The sequence below is a fragment of the Caloenas nicobarica genome, chromosome 1 (assembly GCF_036013445.1).
Source record: "Caloenas nicobarica isolate bCalNic1 chromosome 1, bCalNic1.hap1, whole genome shotgun sequence".
Lineage (NCBI taxonomy): Eukaryota > Metazoa > Chordata > Aves > Columbiformes > Columbidae > Caloenas > Caloenas nicobarica.
The window spans coordinates 161,972,501-161,994,277 of NC_088245.1; the positions used below are offsets into that span (position 1 = coordinate 161,972,501).

General features: G+C 37.9%; 1 protein-coding gene across 1 annotated transcript in view; it reads right to left on the minus strand.

Moving 5' to 3' along the window:
• Positions 1-21,777, minus strand: part of GPC6 (glypican 6) — a 769,976-nt gene that overhangs the window by 323,038 nt on the left and 425,161 nt on the right. The window contains exon 3 of the mRNA XM_065651447.1: positions 19,914-20,305. Within this exon, the coding sequence (XP_065507519.1) occupies positions 19,914-20,305 (392 nt within the window). The remainder of the gene's footprint in view (positions 1-19,913; positions 20,306-21,777) is intronic.

Genomic DNA, 21,777 nt, shown 5'->3' on the forward strand with positions numbered 1-21,777 from the left:
CTACAGTTTTTGCGGCTGAATTCTCATAACCTTACAATGGGGCTGCGAGCAAAGCGCTGACAGCATATTCTTTCCCTTTTAAAAATTTTGTCACTTGCTGGAATGCCCAAAGACTTCATACTGTTTGCACTGTGTTTGTAAGAGACCTGCAGCTGGAGGGACTGTGCTCCACAGATCCTCAGAGCAGCTGGACGAGAGCCGTGTTTCAGATACATCCTTCCACGTGGGGTTCCTGTGTACTTTCCCACCCTGCTGTGAGTTTTCTCAGCCCGTTTGGCAGCCAGCTTATTATGTACCACTACTCTGCTGGCAATTGCAACTTGGAGCCCAAGCAAAACTAGACACGATGATCATGATAACACACTTTCCTGAGGAAGGAGGGAGAGGTGCTGAAAACCAGCATGTAACATTCTCCATTTTTTCCAGGATGCAAGCTTACACATCTCATTTAGACAAAAGAAATTTAGTTTGTACACGCATGTGGAAGGCGCAGTTTGCTTTACATGGTGACAGAGGCATGCAAATGTGTCTGTGCTACTTAACCTTGAAGCCAGGGTTCAGTCCCCTCTCCCTTTGTCTCATGCATGTAGCTGGGGCTGACTGGCTAAAAGTACCTGGGAAAAGTGCAAGAGAGGCCATTACAACGTTCCAACAATATTAGAATGAATTGGAGGGGGTGGGGGGGGCCAGTTCATTAGTCTGCTTAAGAAGGCTAAGGATGACCAAATTTTTCATAATATAAATAAATGTGTGAGGCCAGTAATTTAAAACCAACTTTGACTTTCATAATCACTAACAAATACCATGTCACAAGGAAAAGAGACTTTGTCAGCTGCCCAGGGATAAATGGAAGTAGTATTTAGAAAAGGTCAAATAAAATTGTCCCAAAAACTGTGTGATAAATCAAAATTCATTTCCAGTCTGAGAGTACAGTATGCAAAAATGTCATCATGTTATTAACATTCTAGCCAGCTACATGCTCCAGTATCATATTTGTCTGCTAAGAAAAATCAAAGACCAGTATTTTTCACTCTTGTTAGCACTGTAAACGGCACAGAATTAATAGAATTATGGGAGAATGAACTCAATTCTTTTTCTTGCTTCTAGGTCTCCACAACTGTTCAGTCCAGCATTCTGCTCCTCATTACTCATGGCTCATCCAGCTGGAGACAAAACAGAACTATGTAGAGACCCTGGCTCAGTGAATCTTCATAAGTGCCAAACTGAGCCTATTTTAACATTCAGGTTTACTAATTCTGAGTTTCATATATATATATATATATATATATATATATATAAAAATAAGAAATCTGTTAAAATGAACTAAATACGATAAACAAATCTGTGAAGAAAAACAAACAGGCTCTAGACATATTCTTCTGATCAAAATTGCACTTTAAAATCACAGCTAAGTTTGCCTGACATGCTTTTTATTGCAGTATTTTATTGCATTATCTGATTTCCTGATTAAGAAGGTATGGTCTGCACTCATGACTATGGGCAAGACTCAGAAAATTCACTTCTTTCCTATCTTTTATTCTGAAAAGACAGTGGTATGAAACATTTGTTTATTAAGTCTGATAACAGTCTAGTTCACTACTGACCACAGACTGCTTCTCAGAAGCACGGGTAAGATAAGAAATCAAAGCCAAACATATCTAACATATTTTCTGCTTTTTCAATTCAAAATATTCCTGAAAAGTGCATAGCTCTATCTATTCATGAAAGAGCACAGATATCTATGCTGTAAATACTGCATGAAGAATTATTCTTCAATCTAGACTTATTTATGTGAAAGACAGGAGGCTGTATGTGATAGACTTCTGCATTTTAGAGAATAAAGACTTCATGTTTCTAGCCAACCCCAATGACTTGGAATCAGTTCTTGAACGTTAACAGCTGATATTCATTTGTGATCATTTTGCTGCCGAGGTTCCTGATGGTCTATGGATGGCAATATGCCCCTTGCAAGGTAATATGCCAGTTTTCCAGGACATGGTTGCCAGTCAACTCTGGGTTGGGGTGGGGAGAGCATATTGCACTGCCAAGGCCATCCCATCTGCATGAAGACCATTGTTTTTTGAGAGAGTGGCATACCAGTGCCAAATGCCCAAGCCAAAATGAGATACACGAACCACAGAAGAGAGGATGACATGGAGGTTTCAGGGACTTGACTCTGCCAGAGAGAGGTTGCACTGCTGTAGGTACCCCGGGCAGCCCACGAAGAACACACAGGTGTCCAGCATGTGCAGCAAAAGGTACAATATTCAAGCGCTCATACAACATGGATTTACAGAAGAAAACCATCTCAAGCATTGATAAGCTAGAGTAATGGAGCCCAGGATTCATATATTGCATTTGCCTTGAGAAAACTGAGTTAGTCCAAGCACATGCTGTGGCTGATTATGGGATATCAAAAAAGGTACCAAAAAAGCAACTTCAATAGGTACATTATTCATACCTTATTCATGTTTCCAGTTCCTGTTGCTCATGACTCCTTTTGCCAACCAAACCTATCTTTCCTTTTATGTACTTACATAACTTTTTATATAACTCTTTAAAGCTGTGTTTTAAAGACCTTTCCAGCAATACCCGTTCTTAAGTTGTACAGACACAAACTGTATTCTCAGGTTATTTAACACTCAAGCTAATGTTATGCTTTTAACGTAAGTACTACAAAGACCTCTGTGCTAATTGCAGAATGTTATCCATGAACACACCAAAAGTCAGACGTAAAAAGATGAATAAAATCAAAGCACTTCCAATGTGATCAACAAGTGGGGTACTACAGTAGTACTGCATAGACTCCTGTCTTGAGCTTGATCCATTTCTAAAACTTTCCTGCAGCTGTTGATCCAACATGGGTATATGTGTTTATATCTATACTGTTGATTAGAAGTTACTGAGCTCTTAGTTAATAGGCTATCTAAATTTGGTTGAGTCAACAAGAATTTTCACACACACGCACACACACAAAAAAGGCAGCTTAAGTAACTAATTAATCTTTGCATTATCTGGGATGTTGGGGAGCAACAAGGAGAATGCGGGACACAGACCATGACGAAACCAGAAAATTTATTACTAAAGAAGTTTAATAGCTACAACCACATAGGCACTCTATGTCATAACCCTAATCATTATATCTAATGAAATATCATTGCAAGTAGTACAGGTTATGAGATTCAGTATGTTTTTCTAATGCTGATCAATTTCTATTTCTGTTAATGTCTTCATTATTCAATAGTATTTGCACACCAGAATCAGATTCTGTATTTTAATTGGATAATTGTATGCCTGACTAGTTAGCCTAGTATTTAGATCCTTTATTAGAAAATAAAATTCTTCAGCTGCTGACCAACTAACAGCAGATTCCTCATATAAATACTCTGATTAATTAATTTACCATTTACAAAACTGAGGATTTCAAAGCATTTTCAGAAATACTTCCATTAAAGTAAAACTGGACTACTTCTATTCAAACTTATTCGATGATCTATTTTTTTTAGAGTCCACTCTGCAAGTACATCAGAACACTGAGCTGCATTAAAATTATATATTTGTTTCCTTTAAACCAGCTGATTTCTACAGAAAATCATTAACTTGGTCTGTTCTTCTTTCAGAAATAACTTCCACAATGACTAACTGATAAATGCTGAATAAAATGTCATTAAAATAATACATTAAATAACAATAAGGTATTTAATTAAGAGGGAGTAGCTAAATGGAAGAATACGTGATAAAATCCTAACAATCTCTAACTTAATAGTTTCAAAATACTATATTGCATATTAATATTGACAGACTGGATTTTTACCACCTAATGTTGAGCACATAGCCAAAGAATTCAAAGGAAGAAAATATTACTTCTAAGAGTTATTTTCTCCTCTACAGTCAGTAAAGAAAGACAGCAACATCCTGAGGTTGATTCCTGTGACTGGAGATAGGAACTGCTTTCTAGAGAGGCTTATTTGTTTTCATTGCTTATTGGAGAAGCCTATGGCAAATACACTCCAAACATACATACCTTGGTTAACCTAAAGTTAGGATCATCTGAAATTCTGTTGAAGAAAGTAACACTTTTGCTTAATGAACCAGACTAGCTGAGCTAACCCAAGGGGCCTCTAAATTCAGAGAAATGTGATTCTGAATAAATCCCTATACAAATAAATAAGTCAGTAAAGGTCAACTTTCATCTGCAATTCTTAACTTCTTAGTTTAGCAAGGATTCTGAGATATTTTTTCCTCTGATGAGAAATATACACTAAGACTTGTGTAAAGAGTATAAAACTTGTATGAGAGAAACAGGAATGCAGGTAAGAAATCTTTCAACTTGTGTTGATTTTTTATCTCAGAAAGCAGGTTTTGACACGATGTAAAGTTTTAGTCTCTTGAGTACATGGTTGAAATTCTATTGACGGACATGTATAATATCAGACTGATAAAAAAATTTGTAAGCATTCTTAAGTCCCCCACATCATGAAATACGGTGAAGGATAAGGGTGCAGAGAAGAGACTACATGATCAAACAGCTCTTTCTTCCTCACAGTATGGCCAGGCTAGTGTAGGCTGATATTTCCAGCTACAGCTCCCCTTTGAACCTCGTGAAAAGGGGACTGGAATTTTACAGCCTACCATCTCTAGAGGTTCCTGAAGCAGAAGAGATTTCTCTTGCAGTAAATCAGTTTATACACTTCTGACTACACTAGAATACAATTTATGGAACAATCTGAAGTCAATTCTCTCATTAGCTAAACCACATGCTTTGAGATGAGACCCATTACTATGCTCAGGCACATCTTGAAAATGGCTGTTCATATTTATTGAGGCAGTAACTCCTTTGCCAGGTTCATTTCATGCTCTGTAACAAAAAGGAAAACCCAGCAATCTATCAATTCTTAAAAAAACCCAAAAACCAAACCAACAAAAAAACCCAACCAACCAACCAAACAAAAAACAACTAACAAACAAAAACCAGAAAGAAATTATGGTCCCAGGGTAAAAAACAACCAGCTCCCCTTCTCCAAATTAATAATAGTCAAAGTCAAATCTACTTGGCTAACTGGAACATTACTATTTGGGAACTATGAAATACCAAGGCAGAACTGTATTGATATTCAAGTAATACATTTATCTGCAGGTTTTTTTAGCTTCAAATAATATGACACTAAGAAAAAAAATACTTTTTTACAAATACCTTAGCTTTATTCTGCCGAAATTACACAGAATTACAATCTGAAATTATTCAGATTCTACTAGCAGCAAACTCTACCATTTGAATACTGACAGGAGCAGTTCTTGGATGCTTTATGGCTGATACCTGCCAACATCTATTTCTGACCCACTTCACTCAGTAAAGGGACAGGGAAGTGAGCTATTTACTTTTTTTCCCCCTTATTGCTCTCTGACCACCATTTCATTGAGGTAATTGCTCAAAAATTCTCACCTTCAACTCATGCCAAAAAATCAGGAAATGCCACTATGCTGTTTACAGCAATCAGAACAAAATTAGTTGCATTGGGATATAGAGTAAGTCAATAATATTAATGTTAACAAAAATTTAAATAGACAGACTGAAATTTCCATCATCAGGCATTACTTGCCTCAGAAGGTACTAACCAACGGCTGTAAGTTTCTCACCTATGACATTTGTAGTTATGTTGTAATGTCACTAATTTAAAGGTTCTTTTCCCTAAAGATTGCTAAGAAAACCAAATTGCAATCCTGTCATAAGCATGTACAGCCGCTGAACTCTATAAACCATAGACTTCCTCTCCTCTTTTGTCATGTCACCTGTTCTTTAATTTACAATGACTTCTTATTCTAATAATGAATAATTACGTATACCTGGAGCAACAGATTAAAGAGGAGGACATTTTCCATTTCAATTAAACATTGGCCTCACTTTTTATGGTCTGGCTTCAGGAAAATGAATTATGAAGTACCACATTTTATATATAAAGGAAATTAAGGTTGATTCTGTCTTATTTTAATCGTTATCCATCATCTGCAAAATTTGCTTCTGACCACCGAGGTATTGTATACTTGGATGAATACAGGTTATACAAGAAGAAACTGTAATTGTGAGTTTAATCAGGGTTTTTTTTTGTTTGGTTTGTTTTGTTTTTGGTAAGAAATAATTACTATAGATCTGTGTGGGTGGTAAAAAGTAACCTTCTGGGCTCTTAAGGGATGCATCACTATTCCTGACTTCTCTAATGAATTTCTAACCATGATAAATAAATATCAACTTAAAGAGTAATTTAAAATGTGGAGCAGAAGTTAATTTTTTACAAAATTAAATATTACAAGCAAAATACACAGATGTGGTTTCTGCAGTTGAGCAAAAAGGAAATAAAAGAATGTGAGATTTTTATTACAAATGTTGGCAAGAACAACTTAGGTAATTCCCATCTTTGAGTGTAGATAAAGTTTCATGAAGTTCGTAGGATGTCCACATTATCAGGCAGTTTTACCCTGAACTAGTTATGGGCCGGTACATCCACTGAACGGCCAATAATGGTTCTCTTTGCACTCCCTGCTTTGCTGGAGGGAGACTGTCAGCTCCAGAACACGACTCAACCTGCACAAGATGTCAATTCTCCCTAGAGGTGCCTGTTTTCCTCCAGGGATTGTAGAAACAGCATCAGGTCACTCTATTTTTAACTTAGTTACCTCAGATGAGTACCTATGCTAGGCAATATATGTTAATTGTTATTAAATATCGCTCTTGATTTTAGCTTCTACGAATACCTTTCCTCAACTTTTTCCACATCAAGCATTCTGCTCCTTAGCAGCTTTTCAACTCATTTAATATTCTCTGTACTATAAGCTCGTAACTTTTTTGCTAATAAACACATTTCTAAGCATCTTCATCTGCCAAAACTTCCATTATTGTTCTCATGCCTGTCCATTTGCTGCTTTCATGTTAAACACAGCATTATATCTCAGTGTCTTAGAGCATTTAGGAAGCATTTTAGTTCTGAAGCTTTTTGGATCATGCTGCAAATACATGTAGGTAAAAGCATAGTAGTGAAAAATGGCTCCTTTAGAATGCATTTGTTTATTCTCACTCTTTAAAGGATGTCAACTTGGCAGCATAGCAGACTTGAGTTCTCACTGATAAAAATGAGCAAGAAAATGTGACTCAGCATTGCTTCAGCTTTGACCCAAAATGACAAAACCGAAGCTACAGAAGTTAAATCTAAATGGTATAGAAAACCTAAAGTTATTCTCTATACTTGTTGACTGAATGTTTTCCTCTGTATTAGGATTGCCTTCAAAGATACTGGACCAAAGAGTGCTTTCTGTGATCTATGTACATATATATCAACTTTTCACGTTGTGCAATAAATATCTATTGGATGGTCAAACATGTGGTCATTACAATCTCAAATAGCTACATTTGTATGCTACAACCTGCAGAAAGACTGTGTGCCCATATACATATAAACAGTTTAGCTCTCTCTTTGTATTTGTATGCTGAAATATATTTGAGCATAAACACTGGTGAGTGGACCTCAATAACTATTAATTTCTGCAAAGGAAGATAGTCCAATTCACCTCTCGTATAACATGGTGAATTCTCCCACTACTTTAGTTGCCAACACAACAGTCCTTGACCCCGTGTGTGTGTGTGTGTGCACCTATGTGTGCACACATGCATGAGTGTGAAGAAAGGACAAGAGAAAAATGTGTTGAAATGGATCATCACTTGGTGTAGCAGTTTAGCATTCACTTTAGGGAGATCTAATCTTCGACAGGTACTTACTCCTCCTACTAAGGAACAATAATACATGGTCACCAGGAAAAGAATTTTGATAATGAGTAAAAGAAAATAATTCAATACATTTAGTTAACACATTTCTTTCTTCCACCAAGTGACAGTCTGTACTATGTCATAACACAGCCAGCAGTAAGAATACTTTAGTGCTTTACACAACCCACTGCATAGGTCCTACTTCACTATATCAGCACTATTAATGCAATATATCTGTCAAGGCTTATTAAAATTCTTTTTGATGTGTATCTTGGCTCATAAACCTCCACACTGTATTGATATTGCCTATGGGAACATCCTTGTATCACTGAATCTCTGCAGATGGGATGATAAAAGAGAAATGACCAAAACTTTTAAAAGTTCAGTCTCTAGCAAAGCTTTCTCTTCCAAAACCACTTTTGAATAGTGTTTTGTGTTGTCATTCTATAGCTATGGTTCAAAAAATGGCTTATAGAACATTTTAACTCATAGAGAAAATACTTTCTTACAAATAAATAATTGATGGATAAAAAGCAGATGATGGATCTCAGTCCACTTTCATAGTGCTTTGTATAGTGCTTTCTAGTGCTTTGTATAGATGTTGTGCCTGTACCAGTCCTTGGGTAGCAAACAAACCCTGGCAGCCAGTTCAGTCACTAGTCTGAGCAAGAATTCACCAAGTCAGCTGGAGAAGTGAATTCTGTTCATATTCTTCTTCATGTATGCAACCGCTTCCACTTTTCTATTTGTAATTAATTGCCACAGGGCACAGGAATTGCCCTTAGAGCTGTGAACACTGTGCTCCCCAGTTTGGATCACCTCTCAGGTGGCAGGTGATGCTATATGCTTCAGAAATGTATTAAACTTTTACAGTGTGTTTAAACTAAATCACCTGGGTGAAATTTCACTGATGATTGTTTTATGTGAATTTAACTACATATACCAATAGTCTATAAACATTTTACCTATGTTAACTTATAATGCTGTTCTTATGCCTTTAAATGGTAATTTCTTGACTGGAAATCTGTTATTCCACCCAAATTTCCTCAACAATAAGTTTCCATCAGTAAGTTTTTCGGTCTCCCTGTAAAGGTCTTTGCCTTAACAAACTTTGTTTTCTACCTGTTTTTCTACAGATCTGAACAATCAGACCCTAATCAAGTTCAGATTGAAGTCAATGGCTAACGTACTTTTTACTTAAACAGGAGGGAAAGTGGGAGGAGTGAGAGAGAGGCAAAGACTGAATCTTAAATAGAGAATTGACCTTTATACATAAAAATATGCACTGTATTGATATACATCCACAGTTCTTCAGTACTAGGCTAAGTCTGGAAGACATTTCTCTCAGAAGCAGTTTTGTGGAATTAGATTGAAAATAAGATATGGTCATAGGATGCTTTCTTTGGGGCTAGGGTAAAAATAAGAAAGTTGAGCCATTCTGGGTTTAACATTTACCCTTCCTGCTTCTCTCTCCCCTCCCATCCCCTCTCTTTTTTAAATTTTTAATGAACTTTACTGTATTTTTTTTTCACTTTTTTGGCAACTTTTTATTATATTCCTGCAACTATATATAGAGGACTGTAAAATAAAATGGAAGAAAAAGAAAATGTATAGTAGCAGAGACTGGCAGCCAGCTTCCTCTGTTAGCTTTGGAGACTCCACAGCATAAATTAATCTGTAAACATTCTTCATCCAAAATTTTAACTTTGATTTAAATGAAAACCTGAACTGCATTCATTTCCAGTTTGTACATTCTGTCTTACTTTTAAATGCTGAATGCTACATACAATGAATTATGCAACAATTAAAAAGTTGAATCGAATTAAGAGATTTCGTTAACCTCACACTTATGGCCAGGAAACATCTCGAGTGGTCCCAAAAGAACCTCAGTTTTGAGGATCAGTATGGAAGTTTCTGACAGAAGTTTGTCCTGTGGTTTGGTTTCTGTATGTTTTTCTTGAAAATCAGGTGTGCACTGTTCTCTACAAACAGATATGTCATGATGAAAGACACATAGGTGCTTATCTTTCCTACAAAACTACATTTTATGCATAATGGATGGGTTGCCAGGATGAATAGGTTGCCAGGAGCTTTCTGAACATCTTTTGGTTCTGTCTTCTTATATTCTCTGTGGTAGCAGGTTACTCCCTTGAAGTTTACCTTAAGATCTCCAGCACCAAAGGTCATAGTGTGCCTTGAGCTGCCCCTGTGCTGGATTTCAAACCAACTGTTAAAATAGCCACCCCTTATCCAAAGAAAATGTCAGTGTAAATTCAAAACTAACACTCCGATTGCAAGAAAAGTGATTTTTTCTTTGTTCACACTATCTTTTGCACAGTAGTATACAAAATTAAATTGTTGTTTCCAATAAACAATGAATTGACTGGCACTCTACTATGAATATAGTCAGGTAAATCCAATAATAACAAAATAATAGATTTAGCCTGAAGAAATTATTAATAGATGCATAAATACTTCTACCAATTCCCTCTTCCACTGGGCAATTAAGGAAGTATAAAAGGTATTGTGGTCAGATCCAAAAAGAACACAGCAATCTGATAAGGAAAATTGCAAACATGGGAAGAGGCTATCAGATTTGGGTGTGGAATTCACAAGCAGTAGTTTGTCATCCAATACAGGTTTGGTTTCCTGCATAGTGAAAGGGGAGAGTTGGCCACATCTGTATGGGTGAGAATTAAGTCACACTTGCTCCAAACTAAGTCACTGTTCTGTCAGCCCTGAAGACCATAGAGCTAAAAGATGGTGCTTGAGCTGATGTGCTGGTTTGACTGAAAATGAGTTAATTTTCTTCATGCAGTTTGAAACCTTTCTTTTTCATAGCTAGCATGGTCTTTATTTGGACTTAGTTTGAGAACAAACAGATAATACCCCAGAACAGAATTAATGTTTTTAATTGCTCTGGTCTGAGAGCTAAGGATGTTCTGAGCGCTCTGCCCACAGGTGTGAGGCAGCTGGGAGGGGGGGCATGGATGGGGCAGAGCTTGACTGACATCCAGACTGATCAATGAGAGTATTCCAGCCCATTAGCATCATGCTTCATATTTAAGGAGAGTGGGGATCTTCTGGTACTCTCCTCATTGCTCTCAGAGACCTGTTTGGGGGGGTTCTGTTCGGGACTTTCTTTAGTTTGGCCTTTTGCCATCCTGATGCTTTGCAGAGGCCTCTGGTCCTTTCTGCCTTTTTTTTTCTTTTCTCTCTTCGGGATCAGCTTTGGGACCAGGTGCTGTTTCCTGGGACTGGCTGCTTTGTATGGACAGAGTTCATGAGGAATTGCATTGAGTATCTTCCATTTTATATTCTATTTCTATTTTAGATATATATTTATTAGTAGTGTATTAGTATTTTGTTATTTTATTAAACTCTGTTTATCTCAATTCAAGTTTTTCCTTTCCCTTTCAATTCTCTCCCCTATTTGGAGGCTGGGAGGAGGAGTGAGCGAGCAGCTATCATGGTTGTATTGCTAGCTAAGGTTGAACCACGACAGCTGAGAAACTTTTCCTTCGGTGTTTCCATAGCTCCTAGGCCTCAGCTGGTTTGAGTTCATACAGCTTAGATGCCACACACCAAAGCTGGTCAATTATTGCATTCCCCAGAAGGAGAAGATCAAGTGCTTAGATCTCAATGTATTAACTTGTTTTGCATCAAGTCTGAAAAACAGGGTTTGTCACTGCTGCCACAGTGTGCCAGAACATCACAGTGTGTGGTGTACTGCTGAGCCAGCAAATTGCTGAAGAGAAGAAAGCAGTTTGTAATTTCCGTTTCTTGTACGTAAACACTGAAGGCTACTTTTGTGAAATTCAGATCCTTATCTTTGGCAGCTCAGGCTTCCCTCTGTCAACTGCATCCATAAAACCTCAATTTGAAATAGAACAATCAGATCAGTGTCTTGTGTTGCGGAGAGAACCACTGATGCTTTGGCATAACAACTCAGCATGCAGAGCGCTTACTCAGGAAATGCAAATTAAGTGTACCAGCCCTGCTTAGCTTTGTTAGCTTGGCAGATATTGCCTTATACACACTCACTTTTGGATCCACGGATAATGCAAACATATGGACGTGAATGAAAGAATCATGGGATGGAAAGTACAAAAGGCAAGTGTAGATACAATTCTGTTGCTTAGCAATACTGAAAATCACGTAAGCGGGGGTGAAGCGGGGAGTCTGTAGATGTTCCTGAATAAATCCAGTAATTCCTCCAGTGGTGCATTCATGCAAAATTAATAAACCTTCAGAAATCAAAGACCAGAATTCAAAGTTTCACAGTACCTGGACAGACCTGAACATCAAAATATCTCTGGCAGTTTTAAAAGCAAAACCATTTTCAAGAATGGGGATGTCATTCACAGGCTAAAACTGTGCAGAGGTGTTCGGAAAGGCAAAGCCTTGTACACCAGCTGCCAAAGGATAGTAAACTGTTATGAAGGAGAAGTGCGCATTTCTTGCACTAAAATCCTCTCTCTATACACTTAGTTTCTGCTCTTGGCCATGTAATGGTGACAGATGTGTATAGCTGAGGTCAACTAAATTCTCCTAACCTTATTCAAAGCTCTACTTTTCCACTGTTCTGTCTGGTACATTTAGTTTTTACTCAAGAAATGAATTCTTCCTAAGGGCTTTAAAAAGAAAAAAGGAGAAGGAGGAAAGTAGACGAAGAAGAAAGAACAATGATAGCCTTAGACATGTGGGCTGAACAAAAGTGACATTTTCTCTTCAGAAAATATTACGGAAAATACTCGGCAAGCTTGTAGCATAAAAAACTCTCATAAGAAACAGACACTAGAGGACAGGGCTAAGTTCAAAATGTTACAGATGACCAGAACTGTTATTTACCTGACAAAGAAATACTGTTTTTTCATACTATCTTTCTTTGTTTGAGATATATTTTGAGATGCACAACTTAAGCAGACAATGAAGCCAACTGTCACTGACCTCTGAATAACTGAGAATTGAAGTTAGATCCACACAGGGTATTTCAGACTTCATTATTTTAAAGTCTCAGAGAATCTTCACATTTTCAATGTGTTACTGATGACTTTGTTGACTACAACATTTAAGCAGATATGCATTTAAATTTCAGTTAGTATTCCTAATGAGTTTTAGGTAAATCAGATATTTCCTTGACTAATGCTTTCTGTAGAAACCTGAAAGCAGAAGAACATATTAGTTTTTGTGCTTCTGGCTCACATGGGAAATAAAATAAATTGCTTTTATCAAATTGTGATTGGAAAACAGTGCTTCCACATGCTGCCTTCGAAACAGGATTAAGACAATCTGTAAAAAGAGTCATTCTAAAAAGTCAGCATGTTGCAAGATGATATAGATCTCCTTGCATTGCTTAACCTTCAGACTTTTTAATATCCTTCCTATTTCCATTTGATTCTTCTGAATTTTATTTTACTCTCCTGTGCTAAAACAGCAAAAATTTTAGCTATAAGATTAATTACACAGAAGGTATAAATCTAGCAGGGTCAGCAAGCCCCCAGGTGAACTTTGCTTCTTTACCATTATTTTTATCATGACTTGGCTGTGTATTGTGACATGCACTAGGATACATCCTTTGTTCTAGGAATTCCTCTGAAAAAGTTCTCCATTTTCTCTTTACATAGCTTCTGCAGGTGCCATATGAACATCTTTTATAGATGGGAAATACAACTGGTATGAAAACTTTGAAAGATTGTGTGTAAAATGTCCTTTTCGGCAATCAAAAGAAAACCTTGATTTAAATATTTTTTTTTTCTAAACTGTCATGGCAGTTTTTGATGTCATTGTTAAACTGAAATACTTATTTTGGTAGAAGTATAGATAGAAGTTTCATGTAAAGCTGAACCAAAGGGTATTTTCTGTGCCATAGGTATTTAAAAAAAAAAAAAGCACAAGTTGAGCAAAAGCTCGCCAACAATACAAAGAACCCAGGAAGACATGTTGCAGTGCACACAAAGTGGAAAACAGATCAGTGCACCTGCAGTAAGTCTGGGACATCTGGAAGGCATCTGGTTTATTTTCCCCTGAAATGTCTGCAGATTAACTAGATCAGTTTATGTCTCTTTTGTTTCCAAGAAAGGGGGAAAGATTTCCTGCATAGCTGGAGAAACTCGGTTCAAAGGATGCTTCCCACAAAGCACTGCAGTGTAGATACCCTTCACTCTTGCTTCTATGCCACAGACATCTCTGAGCCCTGAAATTCCCTGGGCTGGATAATCCCTGGACTCCCTGCCTGAGGAACACGAAGGAACAGAAAGAGGAAAAAAGAGTGTGGCCTCTCCATGGCATGGTATGATCCAGTTCTAGGAAAGATATGTTAATTAAATTAAAACTCAAAGAATGAACGACTGAAAAAACCTTAAAACAATAGACACAGAGGCAATCATAAAAGCTATGCTTGCTCAGCTGGGCTGTTCCTAAACTAACAATTTGAGCTAAGGATTAAAGTTTAGTGAAAACCATAGCCCTTTTTAGATTTCCTTTCCCTCTGTGACTTTAACAAGCCAAATCTCTCCAGCCAATGAAGTTGAAATACACAGGACACGCAGCTCTTTATCTGTCACACCTCACAAATCACATTTTCCAGCATTAAAGTACTATTCGTTTTGGCTTTTAATTACCTGACTTATCGGCATGTCATATTTCCCCCCCCACACACTCCCTACAATAATTACATTCTGAATCAGTGTGACATTCAATATTGACCTTTATTTATATCTCTCACAAACTGTTGAATGTTTATTTATAAACCATGAAAAGCAGAGTTTGTAAGAATATTGATTCAGTGCATTAGAAAAGCAGTGGCCTGGCATTCTGTGAGTATAAGTAATCAGAGGCAATTACTAGAGACTGCTTTTCACTACTAATTGTGGGTTTAACCTTATAATTGCATTACTGAATTTGTTTCACTTTGCCCATATATCACCAGGTTCCTAATAATAAGTCTGATATTAACATAATTTAATAATATTCAGGGGAAGAATGGTTTTAATTGGTTTTAAAAAGGGAGACATATAACCTATGCCATGCAGTGAGAAAGGTATTGTAACAGCCTTTTTTATTTTGCAATAAATGATAATTAATATTTAAATGCATTAATGAAATAAGTACTTAGTGGCTGGGTCACAAATCTTTGATGTTTATGTCACTAACAAAATCACTAACTGCTCCTAATGGTGCCCCTGAGCTAAGCTTCACTTTACTCCTAGTATAAAAAGTACTTTGGCTGCCGGCAGCATGAATTTGAAAGTGCGAAAGGGAAAGCCAAATTAAGAACAATTCTTTTAGTCTCTATCCCAGTATATAATGGGAAGAAAGTGGTCAAATTCAGGAAAAGAACAACAACAACAACCAACCAAAACCAACGAAACCACAAACCAGCCCAACTTAGAGAAAAGCAAAACCAGCAAACAATAACTAAACCCCCAGATCTATGCGAACAGGAGCACTCTGCAGTCTCTTGCTACTCCTGGTGAGCCAGACTCAGTGCAAGAGGCAATGAAGATGTAACTGTCTGCTTGGGATTAAATTAGAGCTCTGAGCAGCAGTGGGGTAATGACAGCTGGCTAACGACCATGCTTTTGGATAGGACTGAGCAGTCATACTTCATTATTTGGGTTTTTTTTCTACCAAACTCATACAGTCTCAGTGTGAATTTACCCAGGTTAACACATGACATCGGCACAAGTCAGGCTTGAGAAGTCATGTTCATGAAACATAAAAATTGTGTGCTTTTTTTCTCCTGATTTCTACAGCTTTTAATGAAAAGTATATGGAAAGCAAATGCTTCTCAGAAAACAAACAAACAAACAAACCCCAAAACAAAAACAACCAAAAAACACACCACCACAAAAACCAAACTGAAACAAAAACCACACAAAAACCCAAACAACTTATTTGGGTGGGATGCTATCCCAATGGGATAACACTCTGTTAGGGAAACAGTACCGCCTGTACAAATAGTATGGTTTTGCTGGCAAATTTACACTATCTTTTGAAATATCCTTAGTCGCAGTCTTAATCTTTTCTTGGGAATGTGTTCTATTTTCTACATGCTGTGTTCAGTCCATAACTCTTTTTTTTATTTAATGAAAAATAATCTCCAGTGCAACAAGCTTTATAACTATTGTAATTCAGTTGGGAAAAGTATTTCAGGAATCATAAGCTCCTGAAAAATCATAAAGACTCCCCTTTTTAAATTTTAATTGCTTTATCCTCCCCATATTTTTTCTGCTTACATTTTCCACCACTTGGTGACAGATCAAAGAGACTATTGTGATCACTGAGAATGTTTTGTTTAGAGCTAGAGAGAATAACTTAGCATTATTTACTTGTAAAGTACCCAGAGCCCAGACAGAGTAAACGATGAACATGAAAAATATGCACACGTCTTTTCTATCACATTATTGGAAATCACAGCTGGCAGCAACTTCAGAAATATTTTCAGTAGTTTCTTCAGTTTAACATGAAATACTAAATCACAGCTAGTCAGGAAGGTTTGGGGTTTTTTTTATCCTTCATTCTCCAGGAAAATTTTGAGAAAAACAAAATGCATTTTAAAGCATTGACATTTGAATATGCTATATTTTTATGGGGCAAAATGAAAGAATAACACTTTTTTTTCCCCACCAATCGGTAACAAGCAGAAAAGCCTACTGCATCGTTTTCAGTCAGTACCAACATTACACCCTCTCTGAAGAAAACTCTTCAGAAAGGACGTGTCCCTGACATGAGATAGGGAGCAAATCCTTCTGAGTGTGTGACCCACCAGCTCCTTTACAGAAATGGGCCAGATGAGGCTGAGTAAGTAAATTAAAGGCCCAAAAAGGAGATGCTGTTACAAACTTTCCCATTAATAAATCCCTTTCTCGTGGTATATAAGGTGTAGGCTCAACTTTTTTCTCTGTGAGCAGCCTTTGACAGTGGCAGTTCAGTGAGATAATGGGTCCAAAAATAGCAAAGTATTTTTAGCTTGTGATGTTGCAGCTAAGAGAACCCTTCCTTGTTCTCAGCCAGTGCAGACAATGGACAAAGATTTCTGTAAAAGACCTGCAACAGTTCTTTTACTTTTGTTGGGGTTTTTTGTTGTTGTTGTTGGTTTTTTTTTCCATTTCCCTTGACTTACCCAGATGTAGCATTCTTATCACAGAATCTCTCAATATTAGAGTACAATTAAAATGAAATCCGTGCTGAATCTGGATGACTTCCAAAACAGCGAGAAAAAATATGTACCTGCCTCTTTTTCTGGTTGCAAAGTTATGTGCTAACTCTAAGGAATGGTTGCAGTCTTTTAAAACAAAGTTTAAAGAAGAGGATTTGTCATTTTCTAGAACAGATAGACCAACATAAAAATGCACAGTTATGATATGATTACAAAAGCTTGGATCTCAGAGTAATCACAGCCTTTCCACAGGATATTTATTAACCTTAAACATTTAGTGTCACTTGGGGTTCTTCACATCTGCCTCGCCAGGCTGCATGAGACACAAAGTCCCTAAACCCAGCAATTGTTTAGCATTTGCTGTGGGTATGAATATAGCCACTGAGATTTTAATACCAAAGTCAGTCTGGCAATCAAAGTAAATTCCACATTTAAGTAAAAATGTTCATTTCATTAATCTTTTAATGGGATCATAGCATAATGATCCTAAAGAATTGTGGCCAGCGGGTCAAGGGAGGTGATTCTGCCCCTCTATTCTGCACTGGTGAGACCACACTTGGAGTCCTGTGTCCAGCTCTGGGGTCCCCAGCATAAGAGGGACATGGGCCTGTTGGAGCAGGTCCAGAGGAGGCCACAAAAATGATCGATGGAGCCTGCACAATCTCTCTGGGCAACTGATCCATTGCTTGATCATCCTCATGGTGAAGCTTCTCCTTTTATCCAGTCTGAACTGGCCCTCGTTTCAACTCATGCCCATCGTATCCCACCATGCCCCACTGTGAAGAGCTTCGATGCCTCTCTTTGATGACCTCCCTACAGGCACCAGGTGCTGCTGCTAGGTGCCCCTGAAGTCACCACTTCTCCAGGCTGAACAAGCCTCAGTCCCGCAGCTACTCCTCACAGGACAAGTAATCCTGTCCTGATTGTGCTGGTGGCCTCTACTAAACTTGTGTCAGTTTGTCAATGTCTTCCTTGCATGCGAGGGCCCCAAAACTGAACACAGTATGCTAGACGTAATCTAATAGAGTATCACTATGTATATATAAAGCAAAGAACCTGTACTATACCTTGTACCAACCACCAAGCACTTTTAAAGATTTTAAGGTGTTGCTTTATGTTAAAAGATAAAAAAAACCCCAAGCATTATTGCGCTATTGTTATCATCTTCAAGTGACACTACAGAAAGGCTCGCTTTATGATCACAGAGCTAGTAGTTCTCATTATAGGATCATAGGATCATTTAGTGATCTTGTGATAAGCCCTATTCTTGAAAGGGCTTTTATGCCCCAAACCCAGCAAGCAAGATGTAAACATTTCCTGGGTATGTGAGACAGGAAACACCTGCACATTCTGTACATTCATGTGATACCTTGGCAGACAATTCGTACCTTAATCTGTTTGGGATTCACAATTTACACATCTGTTACATGAATGACATTGCTTACTCTCTACAGTATGATCCAGTCAATGCAGCAATACCTAATGCCTACTGACAACAGTGACATCAGAGTTCAGCACCTTCACTTAAAAGCTGACCCATGGGGACATCACTGCTCTTCAGATGAAATTTGGGGCTGCACATATCTGCATTCTGCACACTTGGAGGCTAAACAGCCATATCTGGCCCCAACCAGACTACGTGGGCATGGATTCCATGCCGATGTCCTGCCACCGTTCAGAAAGAACTGCAAGAATTGACTGTGCCAGAGAAAAAGGGAAGGCAACTCTGTAGCCCAGGAAGGCACTTCGGAGGAAGAAACCTTCGTTCTAGCTGAGAAACAAGGATCATGTATTTCATTCACTGACTTTTATATGCAAAATTACCCTTTCCTCCCATGCAGTTTCCTAAGCATAAAATCAAGCTCTCACTTGATGACTACCTTTCTGGCTTCATGACTTCTGAATTTGTAATTGCAAAATATCACATCATACAGGATAAGAGAAGTTTAGAAACCTCATCTTTCTGAGCTCTTGAATTGCAGTCTACTGTACAATATATTGGCTGTACCTTTACCTCATCCTCTGGCTGTGATTTAAACGAAGCAAGTGAGACAGTCCTGTCAATTAAGAGGAATGGCTTAGCCTTGTAAATTCAGGAAAGAATTGCATGGGGCAAGTGTCAAAATCATGCATGCACTTATTGTCCAGAAATGAGTACCTGGGCATTTCATAGTGGATCTCACTAAAGTACTTCAGAATTCAGAGTACAGTTAAGGTCCAAATACTCTACAAGGATTGTGAAACAGCCAGATCACGGAAGTAGTAGCTAGTTGAAACAGCAATTTAGAAAAACATACCTGAGTTTGAAACACTGTAGAAGAGAAAGTCATTCAGGAGTATTTCTGGTACCCAGATGGGTTATTTGTGTGTGTGTGTGTGTGTTGGTTTTTTTTTTTTTTCCCTTACATAGCTTTAATTATGTGAATCCCTCAAGGATTATAATTGTCATAAATATTTGCATAGATAAATAATTAAAACTAAAATAAATGTGAGTCAAACCATCCTTTGGGAAAGCTCAAGTTCCAGAGGTGTCACTATTCATCTGTTTTCTCATGAAAAACATGACTAGACATTTCTAACAAAATCCATCACCCAGTTGCATGATGAACAAATGTTGTGAGGGTTGTACTGCCCTAATGAATAGCAGCAAAAAATTGCTTGAAACATTTAAATTCTTATCATAATCACCATCCTTTATATATACAGCCAGTTTTGAATTACTAATCACACTCTCTACCATGCTATAACATTGATGTATATTGGTATTTCATTGAGTCCTAAACAGAAATGCTTTCCAGTCAGTATTGCCTTAACATCTCCAGAAGGAAGTAAAGAAAACTGTTGCCCCTATTTATAAACTTAGGTATCTCAGTAGACATAACCAAACAACCAAGCACCGCCTCCCCGTATAAAAAAAAGAGTGCACAATCAGATTTCAATTGTCTAGTAAATTTTAAACAAATTCAAGCTTAAACCCCCCTGATTTTAGGTTACCTTGGATACTCTGTTTGCAACCTCTCTGCCCACTGTCAGTCCCTGAACAAAGGTCCGTGCAGCAATGAACGCTCGAGTCACTTGAACCTTCAGCTTCCTTGGTACATCTCCAAACGGCTTCAGCTGGTCTGTGTACTTGCTTACACACTCCAGGTAGTCCTCTGTGAAATGATACTGGGGGTTTATAAGCTGGAACATCCGTTCCAACAGCCGAGCCCAGAAATCATTCAGCATTTCCTCCAAGTTCACATTGCCTCCCGTGTAATACCGCTTCAGCTCTGTGAAGAGGTCCTGGAACACCTCAGAGTTCTGCATGTACAGCATGCCATATGTCCGGACGAACATGTCATTTAAGGATCTTTCTGCGTTCTCCAGAAGTTCTCGGAAAAACTCTGCAGGGAAAACAAGCAGGCGTTAATGGATATATTAGTAAGGCACCAAGGGTTTTCTGATTGCATTCCCATGTTACCATTAGCAAAGTTTGTCCTAGTATGTTATTGCCATATTATGCTTAGATTTTCCCAAGAAATTCACTGAACATGTACAGTAGTTCTTTAACCACATCTGATAAAAGCAGGCATAGCTTCTCCTGGTTTTTACAAGATCCCACCTTCCTACAGGATCCGCTTGTCAACCTTCTTAAACTTCCTTTGGAAAAGAGTTCAATGACTGCCATGGCCTGTAAATGGGGCATTGCCGACAGTAAGGCAGAGATGGCAATGCCTTTGGCAAAACAAGTATATTTGCTGTGATGAAATGATTTGCACTGATGCAGTAGTCACCACACAGCCGACTCTGGGATACCAGATGCTAAATATGTGGTCATTGCCAGTATACACATCTACATGTGCTGACTGCAGGGACGTGCTGACTTCTTACAGTCTTGGCTAATGCTACACTGTGAGTATCCTTTTAACATAGGGCCCTGCTGTGACTACAGTGACTCATAAAAATGCAGAACCACTGCAGTGCACTGTATAAGACTGTATAAGAAAAAACCTACAATAAATTTGAAGATTTGCAACTGTAATTAGCTGAAAGCAGAATCCACTGAACACTGTGGACCAGTCCACAAGGGCTCAGTAAGAAAAGAGCCTCTTCATTTTGACAGAAATCATGCAGAGCTGCAGTCTTTGATCTCCCAGATAACTGCAAAGGTGTTATCATGAAAATGTATACACAGAACACTGAGAACACGCTCACTACATCAAAGCACTTATTAAAAGGAAAATATATTCTAATTAATATATCAATGTCTAAACTGTCATTAAAACCACAGCTCTTCATATAAAATAAATTTCATCTGGAAAAGAATACGCTTTTGCCAAATAGTTTATGAAGGGAAAAGTAGGAAAACAAACCAAACCAAACCAAAATAGAACACCCGCCAAAACCGCAAAACCCACAACCAAAGAGTTGTTATTTTTTGTTGCCAAATAGAATAACTTGAGGTCCGCAGGTCCACGACATACAGTATTCTCTGTTGTTTCTCCAGTAATTCTGACAAAACTGTTTTAGAGAAAAGCAAAACAAAGCTGTATTTTACCTGACCTGGTGCTATCCTTGACGTCTGAATCATCCTGATTATTATTACATACATTATATACATTTAGTGTTTCTTCTTCTAAGAAATAATGCATACTGTCTGTACTGCTGAATACATGTAGCTCTCTAGTCACACAATCTGGAAGGCAAAAAGATGGCTGAGAACCTGAGGTTCAAATTAAAATTTGTTTTAATGTAGGAAGCCAAGCTTTCAGACCAGTGCAGTTGAACGACAACTGGGAAAGACCCTCATGAAAGCAGAGAATCCAGGCCCCTCGACTTCTCTCCTATACAGTTCCATATGCTGGGGGCTGCTTAC